Source organism: Lipophrys pholis (genome assembly GCF_963383615.2).
Source record: "Lipophrys pholis genome assembly, chromosome: 4".
Taxonomy (NCBI): domain Eukaryota; kingdom Metazoa; phylum Chordata; class Actinopteri; order Blenniiformes; family Blenniidae; genus Lipophrys; species Lipophrys pholis.
This window is the reverse complement of record NC_137637.1, coordinates 23939214-23966212: the sequence shown is the minus strand read 5'-3', so window position 1 is coordinate 23966212 and position 26999 is coordinate 23939214. Positions and strand designations below refer to the sequence as shown.

Below are 26999 nucleotides of genomic sequence, written 5' to 3'. Positions count from 1 at the left end.
AAGCTGACTACTTAAAGTAATGTGTGAGCTGAAAACGTGCCTCTTGTAAAACTTGGGGAGTTTAATGCATCGTGGTTTATTATCTCCAAATCCTAATCTGCCAAGACAACACAGCTGTTTTGAATCTGTAGCAAATTTATTCTATATGAAGTGGATAATAAAACGTCCTTGCTGGAGCTCAGTTTAAAACACCAATGGTGGAGTTTGAAAAGACACGGGAGTATTAAATGAGGAGTAACAGTAATAAATTCGAGCCAGGTGGTTCATGTGTTAATTGCGTCACAAATTAATTTCTAACCTGTTAAGAAAATAGCAGTAATATTGTAGTGCAAAACATCTAATACTTGATTTGCAATTGATTACGACTGATGTAAACACAAGCTTTATTTGAATAAAAATGCTCTTTTTTTCCCTCCTCCCTATCATTAGGGTGAATTGCAATAATATTGCTGCGAGTATACACAGAAAGTACACAGTGTATCACATGCCTTATCAAAGTTTAGAAAGTTTCATCAGAGTACAGTAATGAACCTTGTCCACTGCTGTTATCTGTCATTACCTAATGTGTCAAGTATAAACAAATCATCATTACATGAGCTGCTGGACAGTCAGAAACAAACGGGTAAATAAAATCTCTATGATGGTTTGCTGAAGCTGAAGAAAAAATATGATATATTTCAGCATATCACCCTTAACTGTTATACAATGGCAGCATTAAAGGGGAAAACTGTTGAACTTATTAGATGTAACTGTAAAATGTACGGAATTCATATGTCTCACACTCACTGTGAAAGTGATTATGGTTTTGGAGAACAAAAGTGAACTTTCAGCCTAAATTGTATGAAGCCTTGTTTTGCAAGTCAAATGAGATCACACTCATTAGGCAATGTCAATACAGTAAAATACTCATCCTGTCCTGAGAAGCAGAACCAATGTTACAGCACACACACACACACACACACACACACACACACACACACACACACACACACACACACACACAGAGGCTTCACAAACTTCATAAAGTTGAAGTGACAGTGACACATGGAAGAGAACAGTTTTCTTTGTGAACTGCATTTTGAGAGAAATTAGACGAGCTTTATTTATGTAATTAGATGGATTATGTAAATAGTTAAGTACACTGATTTACATGGTTTAATTCTTGTAATCATTGTAGCTATAGGCTCTGTCTAGATATATTTCAATCACATTATATTCGTTGATCATAGTACTGTCATTCGGGTATAACATTTCTCTCAACGCTGTTGATTTATTTTGGAAAGCCTGTAAAAAGAGAGGTTTCACTGTCTCCACATGAAAAACCTCCAATACATCTTTCTTTCAACAAGCTCTGTTATTATGACATTCACATACTTATTTTTGTCAGCATCGAACTTAAACGAAGAGCATTTTGTTTGCAATGGCCCGCTGAGCTAGTGTGTTTAAAAATGGCCCACAGTCTCTGTAATTAATTTAAAGTTTTATTGAAGCCAGACATTTACATTGAAGGAGGTGCACGAGCAGTCAAAAGTCCCATAAAAGTCATAAACCAATTTTACGGGCTTACTTTTTCGTTTTGAAGATGCTCGCACATTAGCACACTATTATACTTGAATTGTGGTGTGTTTAATGACTGTTGTTTCTATTCACGTTAAATCATATTCGTACATCAGAATGTTTCAAAGCTTAAGATACATTTCAATGGCGTGAGAGCATCGGCAATATAACAACGAGATTTGTTAATGTGAGAGAGTGAGAGAAAAGTCCATCTATTCTTTTACTGCTTGAAGTGCGACACTCAAACAGTTAACAGTGTATTGCAGGTTTCCGACGGGTGAATCCCACAATGAGGTGAGGACACTGTCTGACCACAGTGCTTGCAGACAGCATGCAGCTATCGAAGGGAACATGATGATCTTGTTAATTATAAAGGTGACATAACACAACTGAACCTGATTCCGCACACCCTCAGGGATGCTGTCAGCCGGCCTTGTAATCTTCTGAGCATCTGGTTATCGAAAGACAGTGGGCTTCACACACTCGTTTCAGAACATTTAATTCAGGTTACAGATAAAGATAATACAGAAAGAAAAAGATTGTGGTCTTGTGATCTGAATACACGGCCACAACCTCACCATGCATGGACACCCACCTAAAGCTGTTCAAAATAAATTGACTTGTAGAAGAAGAAGAAAAAAAAGGTCAGGACAGTTATCTTCAGGTCAGGGGGAGGGCTGAGGGTTTTTTGTGTGTGTGTGTGTGTGTGTGTGTGTGTGCGTGCGTGCGTGCGTGCGTGCGTGCGTGCGTGCGTGCGTGCGTGCGTGCGTGCGTGCGTGCGTGCGTGTGTGTGTGTGTGTGTGTGTGTGTTTATTTTTTTGGCCAAACTTTTCCACTGCGGTGTCCTGGTAGCTTTGTTGGCACTGTCTTGTAGTCAAGTGGAGGTCAAAATGAACTGAGCTGACCTGAGCTGAACTGAAATGCATGAATAGATCACTATAGTGACACACTGCTTGTCTGGCTGTTTTCCTTCCTGAAACACCATGAACATCTTGTCTCTGTTCTGGCGAAAGCATCAGGCCGACAGTAAAAAATGGAAATTGGACAGTAAACTTGTAACGTATGTATCAGCTGTTTGTTTTCACATGAATACAGCAAACGCAGTAGGGACAACTAACTCGACTCGAGTGTCCTTTTTCTTAATGCCATTTGATTTAGTGGCTCATCTAACTTACCGGAGCAGCTAAAACTCATTTATTCTTTCGCTGAAATAAAGAAACAGTGGCTCTCTGTGGTAATTGAGTGGCAGGTTTACTTAAGATTGTCTGAAGCACTGAAGTCTCGCAGGCAGTTGCAAAGAATATGTCTGTCTGAATGAGGGTCTTAGTGAAACCAGAAGCATGCGGGTGAGTTCATTCAGGGATACAGGCTGCACAGTCATCAGGAAGTGAAACAGAACAGAATGTGCTGTACTAATCTGATTGAAAAACACTAGCCTGAGTGGATGCAGGAGGGGAAAAAAAAGAGAAAAAAAAGCGATGTTTCATTTCAACAGCTACAAGGAGAATCCTGTGGCAGCAAGGCGGTATAAATAAAGACAACAAAGTGAGCTTAACTATTCATTTGGTGATATAAAAGACGAGCAGTGGGGTAAGGTTCGGGAAGCACTTGCTCTCACACTAGCATGCGCTCTTAGACTGAACTAAAGCCACATAATGCTCTTTGTTTGTGTTCTAGGCATCCGTGTTACGTACATGGAAGTAATCTCCTGAGTGATCCCGTTTATTCCTGAACTTTTGCCCCCTGAAGCAGGAGGTCTTTACTGCCGTGTCTACCGTGGCCCCTTAAATAAACCACTAAGCATCGGTGCAGCCGTGAGCAACAGTTAAACTTGAACCTGAACTTTGACTTGTTTGATTGTTCAGTGTAGTTCCTGAAGAAACGACTCAAGATAAGGAAATGATATATTCCTTGAAGGCAAGAAGAATTTTAATTGTGTAAAAGGTTCCAATGGGACTTCTTTTAAAGACTGGCTATGTTATGTTGATTGCTTTACACAAAAACAATGCCTTGGGTGTAGGCTTTTCAGCGATGGATATGGATATAAATTAGATTTTAATCTAAAAGTGGTACTGCATTAAATCAGTGTTTTAAATTAGGGAATAACTCAAAGGACACATTTTGACATCCATTTTGAGAAAGATATTTTTGCAAAGACTAGTTCCTTAAAAGCAAACTTTGCCTGTGTTGCTTCAAAAAACATTCAAGGTGTAATTTAGGTGCTTTTCTCTGAATGTTTTTCCCCGCATGGAAATACCATTGTGGGAGTTTTGTTGTTTTATAGGCTCTGAACTGGGTTACCCTTGTGAATGATGGGTACACAATGAGATTTAAGTGTGAGGAGACTGTTTTTGTTCGAACTGACTGACATTTGGTCTGTTTCTGCTTCTGTCCCGAGGTGAACTTCTTTATTTTCAGTGCAAAGAGGGACTGACTAGCTCATTCTGGGGAAGCAGGCTGCTCTTAAACAACTAAAAGACAACTAACCACTTTATCGTCATTGCTTGTGCACAGAACTTTGACGTAGAAAAATACTGTCTTACATCTTTTTGGTGACTCGGAGTTTCTCGCTGTTAAATATGGCTGATTTAATACAAATAGGTGACGACGGGGCATCGACCTTAAAAAGTGCATTTGGATCCCTGCAGAGAGGTCTCCCTGTTATTCACCTGGCACCCCATTTCATTTTTTTTTTTTTTTTAAATGCAACATCTCAGTGAAATGAACCACAGCTTTGAAACGGATCACAGCACTGACACAACACTTCCCTAAAAATACAGAACCATAAAACCTTGATGAAGGAACGATTTACTGAAAGGCCGTTGTTTTAGTTTTATGTGTGTGCACCTAATAAACTGGAAACTGGAGTGTGTGTGTGTGGGTTCGTGCATTGCCAATAACACATAACATGTTTCCCTATTTGGTGTAATAACATTGCGTTATGGTCATTTCTGTATTTTGCTGCCTTCCTCTGATTCGCGAGCACTCCAATGGTATAGTTTGAATCAGTTCGTTTTAGGTCCAGCACAGTCTACTTTTATACGTCATCATGTCAGCCCATCAATTGTTAACGCTGGGGAAGAATTGCTCAACAGAGCTCTCTGAGCATTATAAGCTTTGAAAACTCTAAACAGAGTCTTCAAATAAGACGTGGCAGGTCGAGCCACAAAGGAGCAAAACTCTAAAACAAATTCCCAAGCAGCGTGACGGATTCTAAATGATTTTTCGATCAATGAGGATTTAAGCAGAAATGTAACTACATAATTGACAGTTAAAACACATTTGTTATTTACACCATCCCTGTGCTGATTTCCACGTCCAGCAAGGAATGAAAGAATATCAAAGAAGTGACACTTTTCATCATGTGTTGTTTTTTTTTTTATGGTTTTTTTTTTTTTTATATATATTTGTGGATGTTGGGAGTGACTTGTTCAGCACTGTTTCTTGAAAGTGTTTCTTCACTGCACAGGTTCAGAGGGGGTCGTTTGAGGTGTTTCCTCCTGTTGAGCAATAACTCCGTCTGTTGATTTACTTATGTTCCACTGTGGTGTCTGAATGTACACAGCTGTTCTCCACTTTATCTTTATGAGGCCAAGATGACTGAGTGAAGTTTGTATTTTGTGTTACCAAGAAAAAGAAATGATAGAATTCATGTGTGTCCGTGACCCTGGATTGGATGAAGCAGCACAGAACATTTAGGTTAATTATGGGGGGTCGTTGTCTTCCTGCTTAAGTACGTATTCTTTTTGTGTTCACAATAAAATATATATATTTTTTATGTCAAATATCTTTTTTTTCAAACCTCTTTAAGGTACACTTTCAGCCTGCTTGTTTTGTGAGAGACAAAAAGAAGGATTCGGCTAATGTTATGTAAGCGAAAAGCAGCAACACTATGATGAAATGTCAGGTGAATTATCTCAAGCTCTCAATAATAAAAGTACCTACTTTACAAAGAATCATGCATTATGCCTGCACCAATTGAAGGCCATGGTTGCCTAACCCTTTGAGCCAACAGCTATTTTTGAAACGTCTGGGTGAAAATAATAACATATATTCAGCCAGTAACGGCTGCAAAACCACAAGGCCAAACTGAACAACCTTGTTGTTCTATGTAAGGATTTCGAAATGAAACAAGTCTTCATGTGCTTATTACATGTCCATAAATGGGCATTTTACCTTTTTTTCCTGAAAATCTACAAGAGTTGATGCAACTAACACTTACTTGATTTAGCCATACCATTCAAATGCACTTACAATTTAATCAAAATGGGATCGTCTGCACAATTCTATACATTGAAAAAAATGTAAAAGTCGAACATTCTAGGAATAAAACTTGTCTGTGTTCTTGTTCAAATATCTTGGATTTGTATCCATATTTAAGTGTAATGTTATATTGACTAAAGAATAAGCATATTATATAATAAATAAAAATATGTAGTTTTTTTTCCTTGGGGGTGGGGGGTCTCTAAAAATATCTAAATATTTGTGAGGAAAATGTTCAGCTCAGGAGCAGAGACAGGGAATAAAATGAGAGACCCGTGAGAGGAAAGATGCCTTAGTTATTGTTAGTGTGAGGATGCCTTGTGATCTCTAAAGCAAAGTGTTTTTTCTCTACAGCATATAAAGTGTCATGTTTCCATATCTGAACTTATATAACTAGTGTTGCTGTGGTACTGTATATTGTCATTTTATATTTATTACCGTGCTAGGGTTTGTTTAGCTTATAGTTTTCCTGTCAGTTGTTTATAGCTCAGTTCAGACTTTTATTATAGCACAGTGTAGATTTAATTAAAATAGATTAAATTAAAGTGACTTTGACTGGGACGAGGGTGGACTTAGCTGCATATTTTCTTCAGTTTATGCAGGATTAACAGGACCCCAAAGGGAAATTCTATTTAAAATGTTGTCTAAATTCTTTCAATTATCTTCCTAAAAAAAAAAAAAGATATGTACTATTGATTTAGAAGTATTGTCTGTTGGATAAATCCCAATTATTATGTAAACCGATGTTGCCAACGATTCAAAGCTTGATATTTATAAAAACACAACCCTGGTTTGTTTGGTTTTTTTATAATATGCAGGAAATTTTAACAAAAGTTGTGTATTTAATGCTGTAATGTGCGATATACTGTACCCTGGCAATCTGTCAGAGTCAGCTGTGGAAGTCTTGAGCCCCCATACCAAAGTGTGTATCACAAATTAATAGATGGAAGAAATACCAATCCTTTCCATTGCGTATGTAATATATATATCTATATATATTGTGTTGCATTTCTTCACTGTTATATATAACATATATATATATATATATATATAATTAACAATAAATAATTTTGAAGATGAAAACATCAAAAATTAACTGTTATTTTTTTTATGTTGCAAGAGGAAACACTTTTGAGGCCCATTAAAAAACCTTTTTCCAATTAATAGAATTGAATTGAATTGAATTGAATTGAATTGAAAATCTTCGATTAATCCTACAGCGTTGCTCAACAGTGAATATTAATGCAATCTTGAAATGTCAAATAAGTACAGAGAATAAGATATTACAATCATAAATATTAATATGTTCAAGGCTTAACAGTGAAGAAATGCAACAAAATATATAGATGAAGACCTGCAGTTAGCGTTATATAAAAGAAGAGTTATAAGGTCTGATGACCAATTGTGAATTGTTCTACATGTTTACCTTCAGGGTATAGTATATATTAGTATTTTATAGTATAGTATAGTGTAAATGTTCCGATCCATTGAGACAATTGTCCCTTCTTTTTTCGGAAAAAATATATCTCGTAGAAAATTCTAAATCATTTAATTTGCAAAAAAAAAACATCTAAAATGAAATTGATTGATTGATTCATTTTTTTAATCTTCTTTATGTCTTAGAAGGTGTCTCAGCTTTCTGGGGCATGAAGCTGTTGCCGTCTTACAGGTCTCGGGCTATGTTGATTAAACCAAGACGCTTGTTGTCTACATGAATAACCCGCTTTGGTATTTCTGGACGTGACGCGGTGTTGACGTCGCCGTGGCTCACCTACCGCTGCATTCCAACAGGTGGCGCTGTGGACATCAGAGCAACGCACACAGGCGGGAGAAGAAGAAAGGCGACTACTTGAATTGCTTCCTCGTCGTTGTTGCTAATAAGCTAACAGGCTAACTATCTCGGCCTGAAGCAGTTGAATCTGTTAACAATATTTTAGTGGAGCTGTTTCTACAAATACACGGTGAGCTACTGTGAACATACGCACCCAGTGGGGTGGTTCACTCCGCATTTGCGATGTGCGATTTGGATAATACGGCGTGTTTGTTAATTAGCCGTTAAATGCCATGTTGTTTTGTGCACGCTTCCCATGGTTAGCTCGGATACTGCGATACTTTGTCTTTATAAATGTGTGTGAAGTAACCGATTTAGTATCGTAAGTAGTTGTACTGCTGCGGTTAGAGAGATTTTATTTAATTTTCCAGCTTAGAAATGTTTCACCTCGTGAGAGATGGTTGAACAGGTTGAGCCACTTCTGAGAAAGCCTCGTCAGTAAAATACACAAAGTTCCAATCTGATTTTATTTTCTGCTTTACGTCTTGTAGCCAGTCAACCCAACATTTACAGTTTTTATTAGTTACTTTAATATCTAGTTATCATCCACTACTAATGCGGAATTAAAATATTAATGTCACATTTTTCTCAAAATGTATGTTTGCACAAGCGTCATTTATGGCCGCGAACAGATACTAAATACAATAATCTTTCTTATGCACATAGTGTGCACAGCATGTCTGTGGAAACTCACTCAAATCAGATGCATTTTAAAAATAATAAAATCATATTCTTACCAGCTCTCAAAAATGTCGAGAGCCCCGAAAAAGTTGTCATGATAATAAAGAGAAGCTAGTTTTATACATTTTTTTTTTTTCTATTTTGAAAAAAAAAAATTGCAAAGTACTTTTCATCGGGCATCAGATATGCAAATGCCACTCTTTAACACTGCCTTTCTGTTGTGTTTTCAGGACCCTCTGACCGTAGGACTTGCTTAAACAGCGTAGCTGAAATGGGAGGTATGGTGACCCCAAAAGTGATTGATTGTGTTGCGTCTTGTCATTTGAAACTTATTCGTGGAATTGTCAAAGGAAATTGTTTCGCCAAAGGGATCAACTCTGCACACAGCAATTTGCCACATTTATTTATTTAGTTAGTAGATGACCAGTTCAAGTGGTGTCACGCTGTTTGGCATTGTCTCAAAACTTTTACTCTCACAATTTATTAATCCAGATTTAATTTTGTCAATCTATTAAATGTTTGTCCAGAATATTGTGAAGAATTTTCATCCTATTCAAAGCTGCAGCAGCTAAACTTTCAACCGTGCCTTCTTCTGCTGCTACGTGAAGATGTAATAGATTGCTCATTAGAAATGCTAATTATAAATCGATGATTATTTATCAACTACTACTTTTAATCATAGGCAAATGGACTATGGTAATGTCTTGCTTCAGGGTGTCGCTCAAAATGTATATTTTAATAGAATGTTGTATAATAACATGACCTGTGAAGTCTGTGATTTGTTCTAATCACACGTGTACATTCCTTGTTGCAGACCCTGCTTTTAATCGAGACTGTCCCCTTGACTGCAAAGTTTATGTCGGAAATCTGGGCAGCAGCGGAAACAAGACAGACTTAGAAAAAGCGTTTAGTTTCTACGGCCCTTTACGGAGTGTCTGGGTTGCTAGGAATCCTCCGGGCTTTGCCTTTGTAGAGTTCGAGGATCCCAGAGATGCATCCGATGCTGTGAGAGGACTGGACGGCAGGTAACGCCTCCTCGCCACACTCTCTTGTTTTCATTGCACCTGGCGTTTAGGTTCTCTTCTCAGTTTGATGACTTCTGTGCAGATTCATTAATAGCTGTCGAGTTCGCGTTGAGCTATCCACTGGGGAGAAGCGCTCTGGGGGCCGTGGTCCTCCTCCATCATGGTCTAGACGCGGTCGGGACGATTATAGGCGAAGTAGTCCTCCAGCCCGACGCAGGTATGTATTTTCTGCTTTGGAAATGATGTACTTTTTGTTGTGCACCCTCATTTCAGTGACTTTTTAAAGCAGATCAGTGTCAATCACACACTGTTAAAGATAATTTCTGTGGCTCCTTGCTTCAGCAAAGCTGTCGTATTGTTAAAACTTTCAGATCTGTGTAGGATTTGTCAGTCCAAGCAAAGGCCTAATATGTATAGAAGTAAGTACAATCTGTAGCTCTTTAGAACACATCAGGGGCAATGAAAGTACTGATGTCAGTAGTTGCAGAACAATAGTTCATCAGTCGATAAATGGTGGGATTGTTTGCTTTAGGTTTTAAAAAGCTGATCATTCTATTTATTTCATAGCCAAACAATATCTGGCTTTACTGATCTGATTTTACAAGTAGTCACCTGAATTCATGCTTAGTTTCCACTAAGAGTAACATTTAGTCGTTAGAGAAAACAAATTTAAAATCTTAAAGTTAAACCTGGTGAGTTCTGTAATATAACAACATGCTCACAGGATCATTTGAATTACAGTAAGACTGATAATGATTGTGTTTTAGTGACTTGGGGAACTTCTAGTATTTGAAAGCTTGTTGAATTATGCATAAATAGTTATTTTTTTCCTGATCAGGGCAGTTAGGTGCTTTGTTAAAGATCGTTTTGTGAAGAAGGCCAATGAGTCCCTATTGATATAGTGATGCTTTTTTAGAACAGGCTTTCGGCACCATTTTATAATGTGGGGGGTATTTTATCAAGGCTAAATTGACATTCCAGTCTCATGGAGACTTAGACATCTTCACTTGATGGCTTTATGAGCTCTTGTATGTGTAGAAAAACAAAGCTCCACCAGAGAGATCAGAAGAGGCACATTTACCTCTTCAGCCAACATTTTATCGCACACTTTTCGAATTACTCTCTGAAGGTGTACATTTTTGTTTTCTTTCTGAGTTTAGTTATCATCTATTAATAAAACTGAACCCCGTTGCAGAGTCACCACCACGCTTCTTACCATCTGAGTCAGTCAACTAGTCCTCTGTCAGCATCATGTGACTGCTGACCAGCGAGCCCCAATCAGCTTGGCTGGTGTTGTCACATGACCAAGGCGCACCGCCAGCCGTCAGGTCCCACCAACCTTTTGGTTCCTGAGCATGCGGTTCCCAGCATCCTCCTGTTCTTCCTCCAACCTTTACCCAATCGACAGTGCTCCACTTCACATTATCAGCCAATCAGCGTCTTTACTCGGTTCTATTCTCTGCACATCTACTGTGTCAGCGGGAACAGCCCTTGGCTTACATCCCTCCCTGCCCCCAAAATAAGCAGCGAAAATCGACAGCTACCCCTCCAACCAGCCACCAAGCAACTTCATATCTCCAACATTTGCATCTTGTGGTAAAGCCTCTCTACAATTCGACCTCACTCACCATCAGTCTGGCTTCCTTGCGTCATTTCTTTCTTGTCAAATCCCCCAAAATAGTAAGTTGCTTTTATCCTGCTCTTTGTAGTTTTCTGTTTGTAGTTAAGCTTTTGAAGCTGACAGTTTTCCCTCAGTAAATGTAATTTCACAGCTGCAAAATTTCTAACGGTGAAGGAACGTCACCATCTGGCTTTTAAAAAAGTTAATTGAAGAAGAACTGAAGTATGTTTATTTTATGCGCTTGTTATGGCGCTGCTGAGTGTATTATCAAGGCTCGACATTAAGCTGCCCTGAGCATTAAATACTGGATAAAAGACAATATTTAGTTTTGTTTGTTTGCCCTATTAAGGCTTGAGCAATATGTGCTTTTTACAAATTTTTCCGAGCTTGGATAAGCTTTGTATCCATATTCCTCTTCACATAATGTGAAGACAGTTGCAGAAATTGAGTCCACTGGCAAAATAAACTGAGATGGATACATGTTTAAATTGTAGCTCTCTTATTTTAATAGCACAACTAATGAGCAAAGGATAAATGCCCCATCCCCCCTCCCTCACAGGTTAAACTGTCGTCTTAATGTCGAGTCCTGATTTGCCTCCATGAGCTTATTGCCCATTTCTTAATGAATTTACCTTCATGCATTTCATTGATGCAGTTGATTCTCAGACAAGGGAGTACGTGTAACGACGTCTCCAATTACATATCCTGAGGGACCCATAAAGCTAAATGCTAAAAGTTTTATGGTGACAAAAAGTAAAATAAAATTCTGTCCTAATTTCTTGTGTTTTTATTCTTTTAACTTCACCCATACCGTAGATCCCCAAGGAAGAGGAGCAGCAGTCACAGCAGGTCAGCTTACATCTCGCCGCCTCTTTCTTCAATCTGCACAATCTGTCTACAAGACGTATGTTTTCATTTTCTCTTCTTCATCCATCACAAGGTCTCCCTCAAGAGAGAAACGCAGATATCGATCTCTGTCCAGAGACAAGAACAAGCGCTCCAGGTCTTTCTCACGATCAAGGAGGTAAATTTCTGTTTTGTGATCACTCTTTGTCTCTTTATCAAAGAAAGAAAAAGGCAGTTAAATGATCCGCCTTCCTGTAATCTACTCACACCAGGTTACATCAAAACTGTTCTAAAGGTTCTCCTTTGTTCAGTGGTACTAGTACTATTTTTTTTATTTCCCCTTTAGATCCTCGTTTTACCTACATATGCCAGACACATTGGCATTTTCTTAAAATTACAATTTTGTGTTCAAAATGTACTCGGATTGTCTTGATCTTTCTTTTAATGTGACAGCAGCAGTGCAATTATCCATAAATGTGGTTCAAGCCCTTTGCTTCTCAGTGGAGGTTGATAAGCAATATGAATTGTTGGCTGTCAATAGATGGGACTTCTCAGTAATCAATGAAAGTTTCCCCTCCCAGTGCACAGTATTTAACACTTAAACCCAGTTTTGGGTTTAGATTTATTGTATTCCCCCTGAATCATGTTGTTATTGATATTGCATTTATTCATTTATGTTTTTTTGTTTTTAATAGCCGCTCCAGGTCTGCTGACAAGAAATGAAGAGGGCGGTCTCATTCATCCGCAGGATCATGCTATTGTTGCTACAGTTAAACTTTTTACTTTTTATAGTCCCACTTTTCTCTTGTTTGCTAGTTTGACAGTCTAAAGTTGATCAGTTTTTTCAGTGGAATGATTGAATTGAAGGGTTGAGGCTTTTCTCCTTTCTGTCAGTTGTCATGACAAAGACTTAAGATTTTACAAGGTTGTTTCTTTTTTTGTTTTTTTACGTAAGATCCATTGTCTTGCTTTGCATGTTTTGTAAAAGATGGCTGGGATTACTTTTACACAAACCAATCACTTTTAATTGTTGGAGTAAAATTCCTGTGATGGTTTTTTTTTTCTTCTGCCTTTTTTTTTTTTTCTTTTTTTTTTTTTTTTTTCTGTTAAATCAATTTTCTCTCGTCGAGTCACTGTGAAATGCAGTCGAGAGAGTTTGTACTAATAACAGAAGGCGGACTCAACTGATGCTGTAAATCTCTGTTATTTGTTGGTTCTCTCAAAAAACCTGACTGGTAGCTTTGTATTTTGCCTACAGTGTGTGACCTCTGCAAAAGGCCTCTGCTCCACTTTGCTTGATTCCGAGCTCTGACAGTTTGTGCCGATGCAGTTTAACTTGTTCAATAAATGTTTTCCACGGTGGCACCGTGCGTCTGTTGCCTGTGTTTTTAGATACTTGAGCATTTCGAACAATGCCGGTATGCTGTAAAACCGCACATTTTGTGAAGGGATCATGAAGGTAAAAATGCATTGCAACAATCAGGAAGTTGTGTATGTTGGCGTGCGTGTGAGCCTGCACAGGAAGCTATGAGACATGTCTTCTGTTAAGGAGCACACACCCACACATGAAATGTGACTACTACCGAGTAGACACTGATGACTTGACATTAACTGGTCGCTCATTCATGTTGCAAGACCACGCTTCTGCCTGATTTGGGTGGTAAGTACCTGCGCCATAACAATTTTGTGGAAAGCCTTAAGTCATTGAGCTAAACTTCCAACATTATTTATAGTTTGTACAAGGAAATGCAGCACAAAGTTAAACTTGTACCGATTACTTTTCTAATGGAATTGTCTTTAAGCCATGTGCAGTTGTCATTTGAAGTGCTATGTATGTATATGAGCAAGATTTGCATGTGTTTAAGAGCAAATTCTGTTGTGGCTACTTTCATGTCCGCTCAGTATCAGGCTTCCCTGCTGTGTGGTAAATTTCCATTTGAGTTGCTAATGCATTGCATGACTAAATGTCTCATGCTTTAGGTGAGAGAGGATAAGGTTATGTCGGGTCAAAGTGCAAAGAAAAAGCGTCTTGGATCACGTCGAAATGTATCGAGACAAAAGGAAACGCCTGAGGCTGATGAGTTTCATGTGACGGACAGTAATTCTGCAGCACATCATGTAGCAGAGGAAAGCACTGACGAGGTCAACGTAACGTCAAATCCTGAAGAGTTCACACTTGAAAGCAAACCACCGGTCGCAATGAACAGAAGAAAACTTGGCTCAAGTCGAAGGCTTAAAGGAAGGCAACACGGGAAGGATTCAGAAATCGACACATGTCCTGAAGTGAGAGAGGAAGTTGAGGAACACACCAGGGGCCAGGGCACCTTTCAAACAACACAAATGCCAGAGGAAGTACAACTTGAAAGTCAGACGGAAATATGTCAAGGGGGTGAGCATGCCATCGCTGCACCGCTAAAGAGCTCTTCACGTTCAACTCTTTCTCATGAATATTACTCTGAGGCTCTGAAGAGCACTCCAACAATCTGTCCAGAAGAGGCAATGGAAAGTTTAAATCCCAAAGATGAGAACAAGCTGCAATCGTTTCCAAATGAAGAAATGAAAGAAAATCCACATGAGGATGGAAGCTCTCAGTTGACGAATCCAAGTGTTCTTTTATGTCCGTCGGTGGATAAACAGCTTGTCAACATTTCCCCATTAAATTCCACGGACGTGTCAGATCAGGGACTTTCACAGTTTTATTCTGTTGAAGAAATTGAAAGCAACAAATCAGGTTACACAGACTTGATCACCAAGAGTGGACATTTACAGGGCAGCTCCACGGTTAGTGACTTCTTTGAAGAATCAGTGGTTTTGGAGTTGAAGACACCAGAGATAATCACAGATCAAAGCAGTGCCAGAGATATTATTGAAGTAAAACACAGTCTTGAGCAACCTATGCGTTCATCATCAAAAGACGAGGTGGCTGCAAGGGAAGAGCAAAATGAGCGTTTCAACTTATTTGAAGGCGCATATGCTCAACATTCAGAGGAGGTTGTCGATAGAGTAAATGACGAGACACAAGAGGTGTATCAAAACGAGTACTTTCCTCAAAGTCAGATACTTCATCCACCAGAAGATGAAATCATGAACATACCCAGCACCCAATCTAAAGATGAAGTTAAGCAACACACCAATAATGATGAAAACCCAGAAACAATAACAATGTCGTCAACAGCAGAGGAGAAGAATGAGGAATTAACTGAAGGAGGCAAGCATGACATGTCTGTGCCCAGTGACAGCGCAGTGTTTTCAGAGTCGGAGAAAGGCTTTCATGTGGCTGCATCTGACAAATCAGTTGAAGACCCACTGAAAGGGCCAAAGGAATCTGACACTCTTGGAAGTGAGGAGTTAAGAGGTTATCATTGTTCGGTGGATGATGTAAAGGACAAGCTAAAAGAGGAAGTCAAACCAACACCGACGGCAGAAATAATGCCCATGCTAAACATTGCTGAAAGGGTGCTGGATGATGCTCAAGGTACCGATAATTCTGAGATGATTTCCGAACCCCCGACAGACCAGACAGAAATCATAAACACGTATCAACCTGACATGATTGTGAAGAGTGCTGTTGATTCTGCAACAATAACAATGCCATTAACATCAGAAACAAAGAAAGTACAAAGTTTATTTACAGAATGTGACAGTACCCTAGCTGTGCCACATGACAGCCCACCCTCTTCTACTATTGGTAATCCCTCTGAGGTTCACAATTATTTGGTGAAATACTTTCCTGACACTGAAATGGAAAGTGCAACTATTCTCGAAGATCAAGATATGAGAGAAGCATGCTTCAAAATGGAGGTGTCAGACAAGTTGGAGGAAACCAAACTGGCCGATTTAGATTCTTCTGACCCTCTTGAGAGTGAGGAGGTCAAAGACGCTCATCTTTCAGAGGATGATGAAAAGAAAGTGTCTCAAGACAAGTTCATTCCATCACAAAATCCAACAATCAGGCATCACACATCTTATCACATCCTGCATGAGGCCACAGATCTGAACGATTCAGAAATAATTCAGGGAAATCCCACAGACCACTTTGAAATTCCAAAACCACATCAGCCTGAGGTGAGTGTGAGGAACACTTATGATCCTGCAACCAAGCAGCAAAATGTTTTTTCTGACACAGATCCTATGCAAGAGAACCCCGCAATAGAAAGACATCTGACTTTAGAAACTAAAAGCGAGTGTTATTTTGTAGATGATTCAAATCAACCGTGGCTCAGTCACACTAAAATAGGAGACATTGCACTAGGGCATGACGATAAAGACCAATTAGACAATGATGTCAAACATAGTGATGAAAAATCTATTGATCAGGACACAGACATTTTCGATACCAAAACGAGTCATTTTTCTCCTGGTGTAAATGAGCAAATTGAGACTGGCTTTGACCCCAGAGGGAACAGAAGAAAACTGGGGTCTAGTCGGAGGATTAAAGGAAGACAGCAAGTTAAGAGGACGAAAGTTGACGGTGCAGAAAATACAGAGGAGCCTGACGCCCCTGAATTGACCATGTCATTAACACTTGAGTCAAGGCGAGACTTAGGTCAACAAAGTGAATCTGATATTATACTGCCTGCATCAAATAGCACCTCTGTGATTTCAACTTCTACACCTGATCATTCCTCCGAGACTCTGAACCCCCCTCTCACAAACTATACTGAGACAGATCTGCAAAGTTTAATGCCTCAAGGTCAACTTCAAGGAGATCGAGATGATAGATTCGCAGAAGGAGTGGCGAAAGAGGGACTGTTTGATAAGTCAGAGAATACCACAATGGAAGAGTGTGATAAGTCAGTCACTCTTGGGACAGAGGAGGTCAGAGGTCCTCATCACGCTGAAGAGGATGTTACAAAACAGACCCAAATTGAAAAAATACAGCTCATTCATAACACATTGGAAACTATATTAGATGACGCTGATGACACTGAAGAAATATTTCACAGGGAGAAGGAAGAGCTTTTTGGTGAACACATGTCATCTCTAGATGGAGTTTATTCCAAAACTCATTTTGACTCTCAACCTCAGGAAAATTTAACAACTGAATTACTACAAACAAAGAGTCTGATAACTTCAGAGGAAACCATAATGGAGGGAATAGACAAATCTGACCTTTTACAGGAGGAGAAAGAAAATGCTGGCAGACTTCTTTCTACTTCTGAGTTAACTGCAGTTGATTCCTTTCCAAACCCCTCAGAAGATAAAGGGGTGATTGACCAGTCACAGTGCAGCCAGATGTCACATGATGAGCTTTCCAGTATCGTTTCTGTACAAGATGAAGGCATAGACACACGCACACAGCTGCTAACCTGGGAGGGGAATGAACCATATGTCGGTCCAGTGACATTGATGTCTCCAGAAAAAAGCAGTCATGAGGAACAAACAGAACCAGAACAGAGTGTCGAAGTCAAGGTAGCTATGTCTGTGCCTGTACAAAAGCAAGAAGTGGCTCAAGTCTTTTGTGAGGGCCTGATTACTCAAAGCTACCCAAGGGATATTTGCCAGCCGGAGCTCGAGAGAAGAAGTACAGAAGATTGTCCTGCCGTGATGAAGTCTTCCGATCATGATAACCAGCAGGTGCTTTCAGAACAGAACAGCTTTGAGGCTCCAAACCAAGAAGCACATGATACTAAGAAAAAAGAAGTTGATGACATAGAAAGAGTGCACACTGTGCAATATGATATGTTAACTTTTGCTGAAAACACAACTGATCAGGACAACAAAGGACATTTTAGTCTACTCCAGCAAAATAACACTGATCCCAAACCAGGCGTGAACCAAGGAATACAGGGGTCAAGCGAGGATGAATTCACGGCAACTTTGCTGGAAGAAACGGACAAACCTGACAAGCCTAAAACTGAATATGCGAATGTTGATGCCACAGAAAAGACTGTAGAATGCACCAATCTGACAGTAGAGCAACAGCTAATCAAATCAGATTCCAGCGAGACGACGGGCGAAGGACTTCCCACTTTGTATTCTGTGTCAGAAAACAAGGAAACTGACAAGGACACACGGATGTTAAAGCTGGCTGAACATTTCCTGGGAAATTGTTCATATATGGATGTGGATTCAGAATACAGGAAGTCTTCTGTGACAGCAGAGATACATTCTGACAAAAGCAACCCTAGAAAACATGAAGTTAAATGCAGTGTTGAGCAAGAAACCTTTCCCTCACCAAACGAGGAGATAACTAATAGTAGGGAACATAAAGAGGATTTCAACTCATCTGACCTCAGAGAGGCTCAGCAGTCAGATGATGTTGACAATAAATTTCAGAAAGATCACAACGCTGCCACAGTCATGCATCAAAGCAGTTATTCTTCAGATCTAGAAGATAAAGCTCTTCTACAACCATTGGAAACTAATATTCGTTTAGATCCCCAGCTTCAGGAAACCTGTCAGAGCATTAATGATGAAATTCACACAGGCATTAAACCAGCAGGAAGCAAAAGGAGGCTGGGGTCAAGCCGGAGATTTAAAGGAAGACAACAAGTGAAGGAAGACACTCCTGAACCACATCTTGAAACTAAAGAAGACCATGTAGAAACCAAGAGAGATGAACCCCTTAAAATGACAGAAATGACATTAACAACACATACAATCATACAGGAAGAATCAGATGACCTCAAATTGGCAGACGACATCAGAAGAAATGGTTCGACTGAGAGTGAGAACACAGGGAAGCTTTCAGAGGAAGATTTGTTCTTCACACACAATGTTGTGAACAACAGGCCTTCAGAAACAACAGACTTTATTTCAAACTCAGACAACGGTGCTTTTCTCAAATCCAATGTAGACATAGATGAGAATGACAAAACACTTGTTGAAGAACCTCAGAATATAAGAGGACTCACAGGAAGTGGCGCAGATCATATGAATTTAGTTCAAACAGTACAGAGAGGTGAGTCAGACACACGGAATATCTCGCCTCATGATGACAATGCCAGCTTCATGTCAACATTTGAGGATGTGGTTGATCAGATAGAAGTCAGTCAGATACAAAACACAGAAGCTTTACCTTGTGACAATGACTCACTTGAGCACCAATTCTATGTGCAAAAACTGCATGATGTGAAAGGAACAGAGAACTGTGGCGGGACGGCAGACAGTTTGATGGATGTACAAGGTCTTGAAGAGTATGGAGTGGGACGAATACGTGAGGATCCTGCTGAGGAAGTCAGTGCAGCTCAAGGAATATACGCTTCACCTCAGCTTGTGTCTGCAGCACAAGAGCCAGCGGTGGATGTGCCTTTTGACAAAGGATTTTCACCAGCAATGGACGCATCTAACAGCAGCGGGTCTGAAAGAAGTCAATCAGGATTTTGTGAAACTTTGCAAGTGAAATCCACACAGAAGAAGAGAAAGATGGGTTCCACCCGCAGAAGCCAACTCAACAGGAAACAAGAAGAGGAAAAAATCCATGAAGGAACAACAGACACAGACCCAGTTGTGGGAAATCATGTTGGGATTGAAGTTGTGGAGCAGCTGCAGATGTGTGCAGAAGTATCACAAACTGAAAATGCATCACCAGCGTCGAGTACGACTTACAAAGAACCACAGGAAAATCAAACCCCCTCTGCGCATGGCGAGGAGCCTGAGCAGCGAGGCAGCAGTCCTGAGGTTCAGAGCACCGATAGTAATGTGATATTAGACGTAAATGATTTATTGGATCTCTTTCCTCAGCAGTCCGCCGCCCACAATGTGAGCATTGTCAGTCCTGTTAGTGATGGTGATGTAAGGGACAGTGATACCGAAATAAATGTTACTGTACAGCCACCACAGATACTCAATTTTACAAGTGCTGAGATTCAAATAACCTCTGAAATAAACAGGCAAGAAACAGCAAATGCTGAAAATGCCGGTGAAGCAAAGGGGAGTTTAATGCTTCCTGATGAGAATGCACAGGTCAAGCCAGAGAGTGTTGAAGTAACACAAGACCAAAACGATGATCAACAAAATGCAAATGACGAAGGCCTTGAAAGCACAAATTTCAATGTGAAAACTACAACCAGCAGAAGAAAGATGGGCTCCAGTCGCAGAAATCTTGGTTTTCAAACCAAAAGACAAGAGTTGCATCAAAAGCAGGAGGAAGAGAATGAGGCAACAGAGCCTGAAACACCGGACAGAGATGTAACAGCAATGACTGGCACTAGATTTCAAGAACAAGAGCTGCGGCTTCACAGTGAAAACAGAGACCATCCCTCTGAAGACAAAGAGGAGCACATTTTTGAAACAGTGGAACGCACTCATATTAATGAATCTCAGCTGAAGGCCCCGGCTCGGCAAACAGCTCCTCAAAGCCAACCAGTAGAAACAGAGCATCAGTTGTTTGTTTCCGGTGTCTCTCCGTCCACCTCTGCCACCATGTCTGAGCTGGCATCTGGAGGGAGGAGAAGAAAAATGGGGTCTCATCGAAAGTCACATGGACCTCAAAACCAGAAAGACCAAACAGTCATAGATGCAGAAGATGAGAGGCAAGTCGGCAGTGTCACAGACGCTTGTGAAAACACGGCGACGGAAGAGCAAAGTGAAGAGCCATGGAGTCGAGATAAAATATCAGAGGTAAGCAGCAAAGCGTTCCCTTTTAAGAGAATTACATTCATATTTCTTGTTGATGTTCTCATCTAGATGTAGTGTTGTTGTTGTGTATTTTTGGTGATGTGATGTCGTTTCACACAGCTTGACTATGTTGTGTTGTACTTCAGCTTGCCATAAGCAATCCTACACACTGCAAATGTTTGTTGCAACAATAGAGTGATACAATGAACTGAAATATAAGGAACATGCGGCTGCATTTCACATGCGAGAAAGAAGAACTAAGACACGTACCTGACTTCATGAAGTTACCAACAATACAAACCATTCTCACATCAAATAATAAACAAAACTGAATGATGTATGTCTAGAATATAAATGTGAAGTAAAATATCACTCCTCTATGATGTTTGTCTCTTCAGGGTGATGAAAGGCAGAAGAAAGCGTCACCCAGCTTCAGTGACATGAAGGCGAGCGTCTCCTTAAGGAGGGTGAGGTAAGACGGAGTCGCCGGAGAGAAAAAACAACACAGCGTCCATTATCACGGCGTACCTGCATAGGATAACCAGAATCATCTTCATTCACACAGGCAGGGAGAGGTTTCATTTAGAAGTACAGCTCTATTGTAACCTAATGAGGTGGTATGTTGTGCTGGTTGTACACTCTGAAGTGAGTCACAGCCAAATGTTGCCTCAGTGCTTACAAGCAGTTTGAATACATATCGAAGTGCCCAACATGAATAGAATCAAAAGGATCTGAGGCAGAGATGAGACACCCAGTGCAACTTTGTATACTAATGCATGTGTAGATCTCCTGCAACTTGTACAAAATGACTCTTCATGTAAAAGCCTTCTGGAGAGAGACTTGCTTTCCATCCACCCTAAGAAGAGAACTAAAGTGTTTCCTTGATCGATATGAGTCATCTATCTAAGAGCTTAAGCCTCTGATTCATGCAAGCCATACATCCACACTAATCTTCATTGACATAGTATAAAAGATGCATTATGTGGCGCTACCTCTGTGCAGTCTGAACAGATCGTGCTTGTTGCAGGCAGTGACGCCAGCGGGTAGCAGTTTGTTGATCTTGTCAACTTCCTGCAGCCCAATTAGAGGTTTTTAGAGAAAGCAACACTGTGAATGCTGCAGCGATGCTTCAAATTCCAGAACAGGAAGCACATTTGTACAAGAGCCCTCACAGTGAAACATAAACAATAACCTCACGGAGAGCTGAAAATGGATAGAAGGCAATCAGAAGACAGCACTATGACTCAGGCTGTTTTTTTTAATTCAAGAATGTATTTTATTCAAGAATGTGTTCTCATTTTTACGCCCACAAGCGATATTCCTTTAACTGAATTATACAAAAAACATTAAATTACTCATTATTAACAATTGGATCGATTGTTTCCATTGAGCGAATGAGACAAATCAGACATACGGAATCCTTGTTGACAATATGCTGTATCTATCATGTGTAATAGGAAGTATATTCAATTGTCCTCTTCACAGTGAGGAGACCCCGTCCGAACCTCGTCATGCTGACGTCACTCTGAATCAGGAAAGTCGAACACAGCTGTCTTTAGGTAAATAGCTGGAAATCATATCAACACAGTGTGGAATGCAGACTGCAGCTGGCCGGAGACTAATAATACCACGAGTATTGCAAGACTGTGACTGGAAAGTGTTTCTGATTTCAGTTGTTAATCCCAGAGGAGAGGAGCTCAGATCAAATGGTTACAATGTGGTGATGATTGGAGACAGCGGCGTGGGAAAGACCTCATTTATGAAGAGAGCGCAGAGCGGAAAGTTTTCCTTAACCCTCCCCGCCTCTATTGGTAAGAACCTGATCTGTACCTTAGGATTTCTCCTACAAATATGTGAAAATTAACGCGCTGCCTTTGCTCGAATATGATTTGCAGGCGTGGATTCCTGCATGTGGACGGTGGTGGTGGATGGGAAACCTGTGGTACTACATGTGTGGGACACAGCAGGTCAAGAAAGGTATGGGTGTGCACTTTCTTTTTGCGGGATGTTATTGAGACACACGTAGTAAATACTTGTTTTGAAATAACGTTATACACAATGTGGGAAAATAAGTTGCAATGGCTCGATAAAATCTCAGTCATCACATTGAGGGTTTTTATTTATTTATTTATTTTTGCTAGTCTCTAAAGTGCATCATATTTTTCACCTAAGTGAAGGCAATACTGTATTTTTCCCAGTTTCTTTGGAAAGGAACTCAAATCAGTTTCAGTCACAAGGCTGCTTTGACTCGACAAACAGTCGCCTTTTTGGCTCCTGCATCGAATGAATGCTTTGAACGGCATGAGGTCAGGCTTGTTAATGCAGATATTCGGGAGAGTTGGTGTCACTTTAGACAGGAAGAGGAGCCGGTCAAGTGTACGAGGGGCGGCCAGACTGTGAGACTGAGAGAGGGAACTAACCACAAGCACCGAGGTTTATCTGTTATTTAACGGAAGTGCCAGAATGTTGTGTCATGTACACCGCCTGCCTTCTTTTCTCAGAAGTGGCTTTGTTGTTTCTTTTCTCCGAACGATACACTTTGCTTTTGGGTGGCGGCAGGGACAAGTTGTTTCAGGAGCCTGAAGGCTCCTGGCACCCAATGTGAAAATCCACTGGTATTCAAGCCAAGACGTCTGCTGCAACAGTTACATAAGCAACATCCTCTATGTACCTGTTATTGTAGACACAGATAATGTAGCAGTTTGCCCGAACACGTTTCCCCCCTCGGGCCAGGATACGACGTGTTTCAGAACTGGTTTGGCATGTCTGAGCAGTGTTTTGTTTGTCGGGGTTATTCGAGCAGCAGCGGAGGATATAGTGTGCATACAGTCATAGCTGCCAACGGCCGGACGTGACCCGCAACACGTTGGAGGAATAACCCTAACCCTTTTTTCTCTTTACAGCCGAATAAAGATTGGAATTCTAGGTATTGAACGAATGTGTCAAAAGATGTTGTCCTGCCTCTTGACAGCCTCTTATGACTTTCTTAACTGTCTTCAAAGGTTTCGCAGCATCACCAGACAAGTATTTCACAGAGCCCAGGCGTTTCTCCTGATGTACGACATCTCCTCTCCTCAGAGTTTCTCTGCCATCAGCTACTGGGCCAGCTGTATTCAGGTAACATGCTATTCAGGTCAGAGTTTCAGTAATGCTCCGCTTCCTCTTCTTTATTTTGTTTTTATTTCAGATTGTATGGTTTTAGTCACTAACTGAGGCATTGTGGAGTTTCTAGTTTGTGTTTCCCGCTGTATTGACTCGCCAGTTTTCAAACCTTCATCTAAATGTGTTAAGAAGTATCTGTTATACCTGTGGGTGAATACAGAGTCTATCCTGGACAAGGTCACCAGTCCATCGGCGGGCAAACACACGGAGACAGACGACCAAACACACACTCACACTCATACCGAGGGGGAATTAAAGCCACTAGTTAACCTTCCCTGTTTTGGGACTGAGAGAGAAACCAGAGTCCCTGTGAAAAACAAACAAAAAAAACAACAACCCAACACCAACCTAAACGTGAACCATTCACATTCTACATGGAGAGAGTGCTGACCACTACACCACCGCAACAGCTTTGCATATGCACAGATAATGATTTTATTTATTTCTTTATTTTTAGGAATCTGGTGCAGAACATGTGGCTGTTTTACTTCTCGGGAACAAGAGCGACTGTGCAGAACGAAAAGTTCAAACTGAACAGGGAGAAGTTCTCGCGAAGGTACGATCACCCTTCTCACTGTCACGCCCTCACAAACGAGAGCGTTTGAACTGTTGAACGCCCACACTGAGTGGCTGCTTTTCGCCTCAACAGGAATGTAACTTTGGGTTTATGGAATGCAGCGCTGCCACGGGTGAAAACGTAATTCAGTGTTTGGAAAGCGTGGCAAGGTATGGCAATGTTTTTTTTTTGTTTTGTTTTTTTTTTACTTATTTGTTTTGCCGATGTCACCTGACCTGAGAGTCTGATTCTCTTGTTGTGTTCTTATCAGGATGTTGAGTCAAACGCTTGGCTCAAGAAGGGAAGTCACGGTGTTACACAAAGAGCCTGAGAAGAGAAAAGGATCAAGATGTTGCTGAGAAGGTGCATTTGTCTAAAAACAAGTGGGGCAAATGGTGAAATCCACTACTGGAGAGACTGTGGTGGTTGGGCTTGTCAAAATGTATGGAATTCATCTCTACTTACGCATACTTTTTTTTTTTTCTTCCAATGACCATTAGTTTACTTAATCCAAACAACCGTGCAGATTTTTTATAATCTTTATTATTTACATATATTACCAGAGTCTGCGATGGCTGTTTCAGCTGATATCGACTTTAATTGCACTGTAAGAATACATTCATTTTGCAACGCTTTGCAGTTTTCATGAGCTGGAGCTTCTCTCTTAGAGGACATAAGCAAATTCACTCAAACCTTAACCCACTGCCTCCTTTAGCATTTGTTGTGCAAGAGACTATTCTAGTTCACCTTACTTCTTCCTGTTTCATCTCGACCACCAATGATGAGATAGTGAACACAGAAGGCTTGATAACGTAGCTCTGAGATACGCTGAGAGAAGTACTGCTTGTGTAGAATGTGTATGATTTCTGCAGATAACGACAAAGCATGTTTTTTGAGTTTTGCTTTAAATGCTTCACATATTTACATGCACACTGGTGTGTTTTCCCATTTACCTTGTAAGAGCACTTTTCATAAAGAGTTAGTGCAATGTTTTACCTGATTGGAGCAGATTTATTTATGACACCATATTTAACCACAGTACCCATAAAACACATTATATATACACAATGAAGGCCTGTTTTGCAGCCCTTGTTGCAAATAACACCTTACCTTGTAGGTCAGTCGCGTTGAATGAGATGTGTCCACCAGGTTTCAAAACATCTTTTTAAATGTAAGCCCATTTTTTTGAAGCTATAAATAATGAAAATTGGTCAGTTTAACCCTTTTCAGCACAGACTTTTAATTCCGGGTGATAATTAACCCTTATATCAGCCTTCACAATGACACTAGAGGTGGGGGGGGGGGGGGGGGGGGAATCATAAATGAGTACTTTAATGACTGTCTTAATATGAATAACATTATTCAAATTTAAGTTGAGAGCTGAAAATATTTTTCAAAAACATCACATTTTGCTATCACAACAACATGCCATAGTTGCTGTGTTGTGTTTATGAAGGACAATAAAAAACAACAACATGAGAAGTTAAGTTTTATTTGTATCAGTGTGTCCAATATGTAATATTTTAAGATTTCAAAGTAAGACCAGATGTTTTTGTGTCTTGCACAAATCTCGATTCTATGGAAGAGTGTTAGGGCCACTGAAGAAAAAAAAAAAATTGGAGGCTGAAAAAAACAAAACCTTCATGAGCTTCATAAAAAGAGGAAAATCGAGAAAGTCGAGATAAATTTTTTTTCACGGAGAGACCGTCTATCCATCCCTCATCATTTGCCCGTAGATGTGAATTCACATTAAATCACTTAATTGTGACTATATCGGGTTGCTTACTGCTTATGGACATGTGATTTTACACAGGATTTCCTTGATTAATAAGAAGACATTTAAACAAGCAGCCCGGGATCCGCGCCTTTGTCCTTCGTACTCGACGAACTTCCGCGACGGAACAAGGCAGCAGGCTGCTCTGTCTCTTATAATCCTGATACTGATGATAACTGCACCGTGTTTATGAGCTCCATTCTGTCCTGAAGCATCTTTTCACCACTTCATTAAACCGCCTGATGTGCATTTTAAAGAAGCAGTCACACGCGCTGGCATGTGTGGATGGACGGACTTTTTTTTTCCACCGTGAAAAAAAAGAATCTCGACTTTGATTTTCGACTTTTTCTGAAGTGCTTGAAGGTTGTTGTTTTTTTGTTAGCCTCCGAATTATTATTTTTTTTCTTCAGTGGCTCTAAAACTCTTCCGTACGATTCAATACATCACAATGTGTTACTGATCTGTTGACAATATGTTGCTTGTTCTCCGAGGATCATGAATAATATTCTGCACAGAGCTGGAAGAATGACCAACAGCTTTTCAAGTATAATTTGTTTTGTTTTTTTCCAATATTGGTACTGTGTATTTCCCACTGAGTTGAGCCTTTAATGTGATTATTCAGATGTCTATATGTATCCTGCTTAATAAACCTCCTGAATGGCATGTTGCTTGCTTGCACCGCTTGATTCGGGACCTCGTGGGAATTGCGCTTCTCTACTGACAAAGAAAACTTTGTTGCCCGAGGAATAATAAGTTCATCAACGGCATGAGGAGCATGACAACAGCGGCGCCACTGCAATGGCCTCGTCACATAAACAAGGACCGGGCAGCAGCATGACGAGCAAACGCAGTAACTTTGAATCTGATACTATGAACTTGGACTGACCCTCCTTTGCTCCTAAAGAAATGCAGGCATCAGATTTTTATAAATAACTGTTTTTCACTGGGTTTTAATGCACGTCATGATACATTTATCTCAATTGACTGTTTTTGTTTTAACGTACGTTAAACTCATCTGTTCATCTATGTGACTTTATCCACCCCTCTTGATCATAGGACGCTGGAGCAGACCTGGCTGTTAGTGGACTAAAGCAGGATGCACCCTGAACGGGCTGTCAGTC

General features: G+C 40.2%; 2 protein-coding genes across 6 annotated transcripts; both read left to right on the top strand.

The window, feature by feature from the left end:
- The first annotated feature begins 7596 nt into the window (after window positions 1–7596).
- srsf3a (serine and arginine rich splicing factor 3a) lies at window positions 7597–13305 on the top strand. The gene is made up of 7 exons (XM_080462565.1): window positions 7597–7781; window positions 8563–8610; window positions 9147–9357; window positions 9440–9574; window positions 11795–11827; window positions 11919–12002; window positions 12520–13305. Exons 2-7 carry the CDS (start codon window positions 8604–8606, stop codon window positions 12545–12547), a joined length of 498 nt encoding a protein of 165 aa, XP_080318691.1. The 5' UTR covers window positions 7597–7781; window positions 8563–8603; the 3' UTR covers window positions 12548–13305.
- An 80-nt stretch (window positions 13306–13385) lies between these two features.
- Window positions 13386–26541, top strand: rab44 (RAB44, member RAS oncogene family). 5 transcript variants are annotated; one of them, XM_080462528.1, is made up of 10 exons: window positions 13386–13484; window positions 13805–20389; window positions 20785–20858; window positions 21872–21945; window positions 22060–22197; window positions 22282–22363; window positions 23389–23503; window positions 24006–24104; window positions 24198–24274; window positions 24376–26541. In XM_080462528.1, exons 2-10 carry the CDS (start codon window positions 13823–13825, stop codon window positions 24461–24463), a joined length of 7314 nt encoding a protein of 2437 aa, XP_080318654.1. In that variant the 5' UTR covers window positions 13386–13484; window positions 13805–13822; the 3' UTR covers window positions 24464–26541. The 5 variants fall into 5 exon arrangements, 4 of the variants coding, with proteins under 4 accessions (XP_080318654.1, XP_080318655.1, XP_080318656.1 ...); XM_080462529.1 differs by having other exon boundaries at window positions 13392–20389; XR_013935320.1 differs by lacking the exons at window positions 13386–13484; window positions 13805–20389; window positions 20785–20858; ... (1 more) ...; window positions 22060–22197; window positions 22282–22363 and adding an exon at window positions 23068–23312 and having other exon boundaries at window positions 24376–25690; window positions 26289–26541.
- The last annotated feature ends 458 nt before the right edge of the window (window positions 26542–26999 follow it).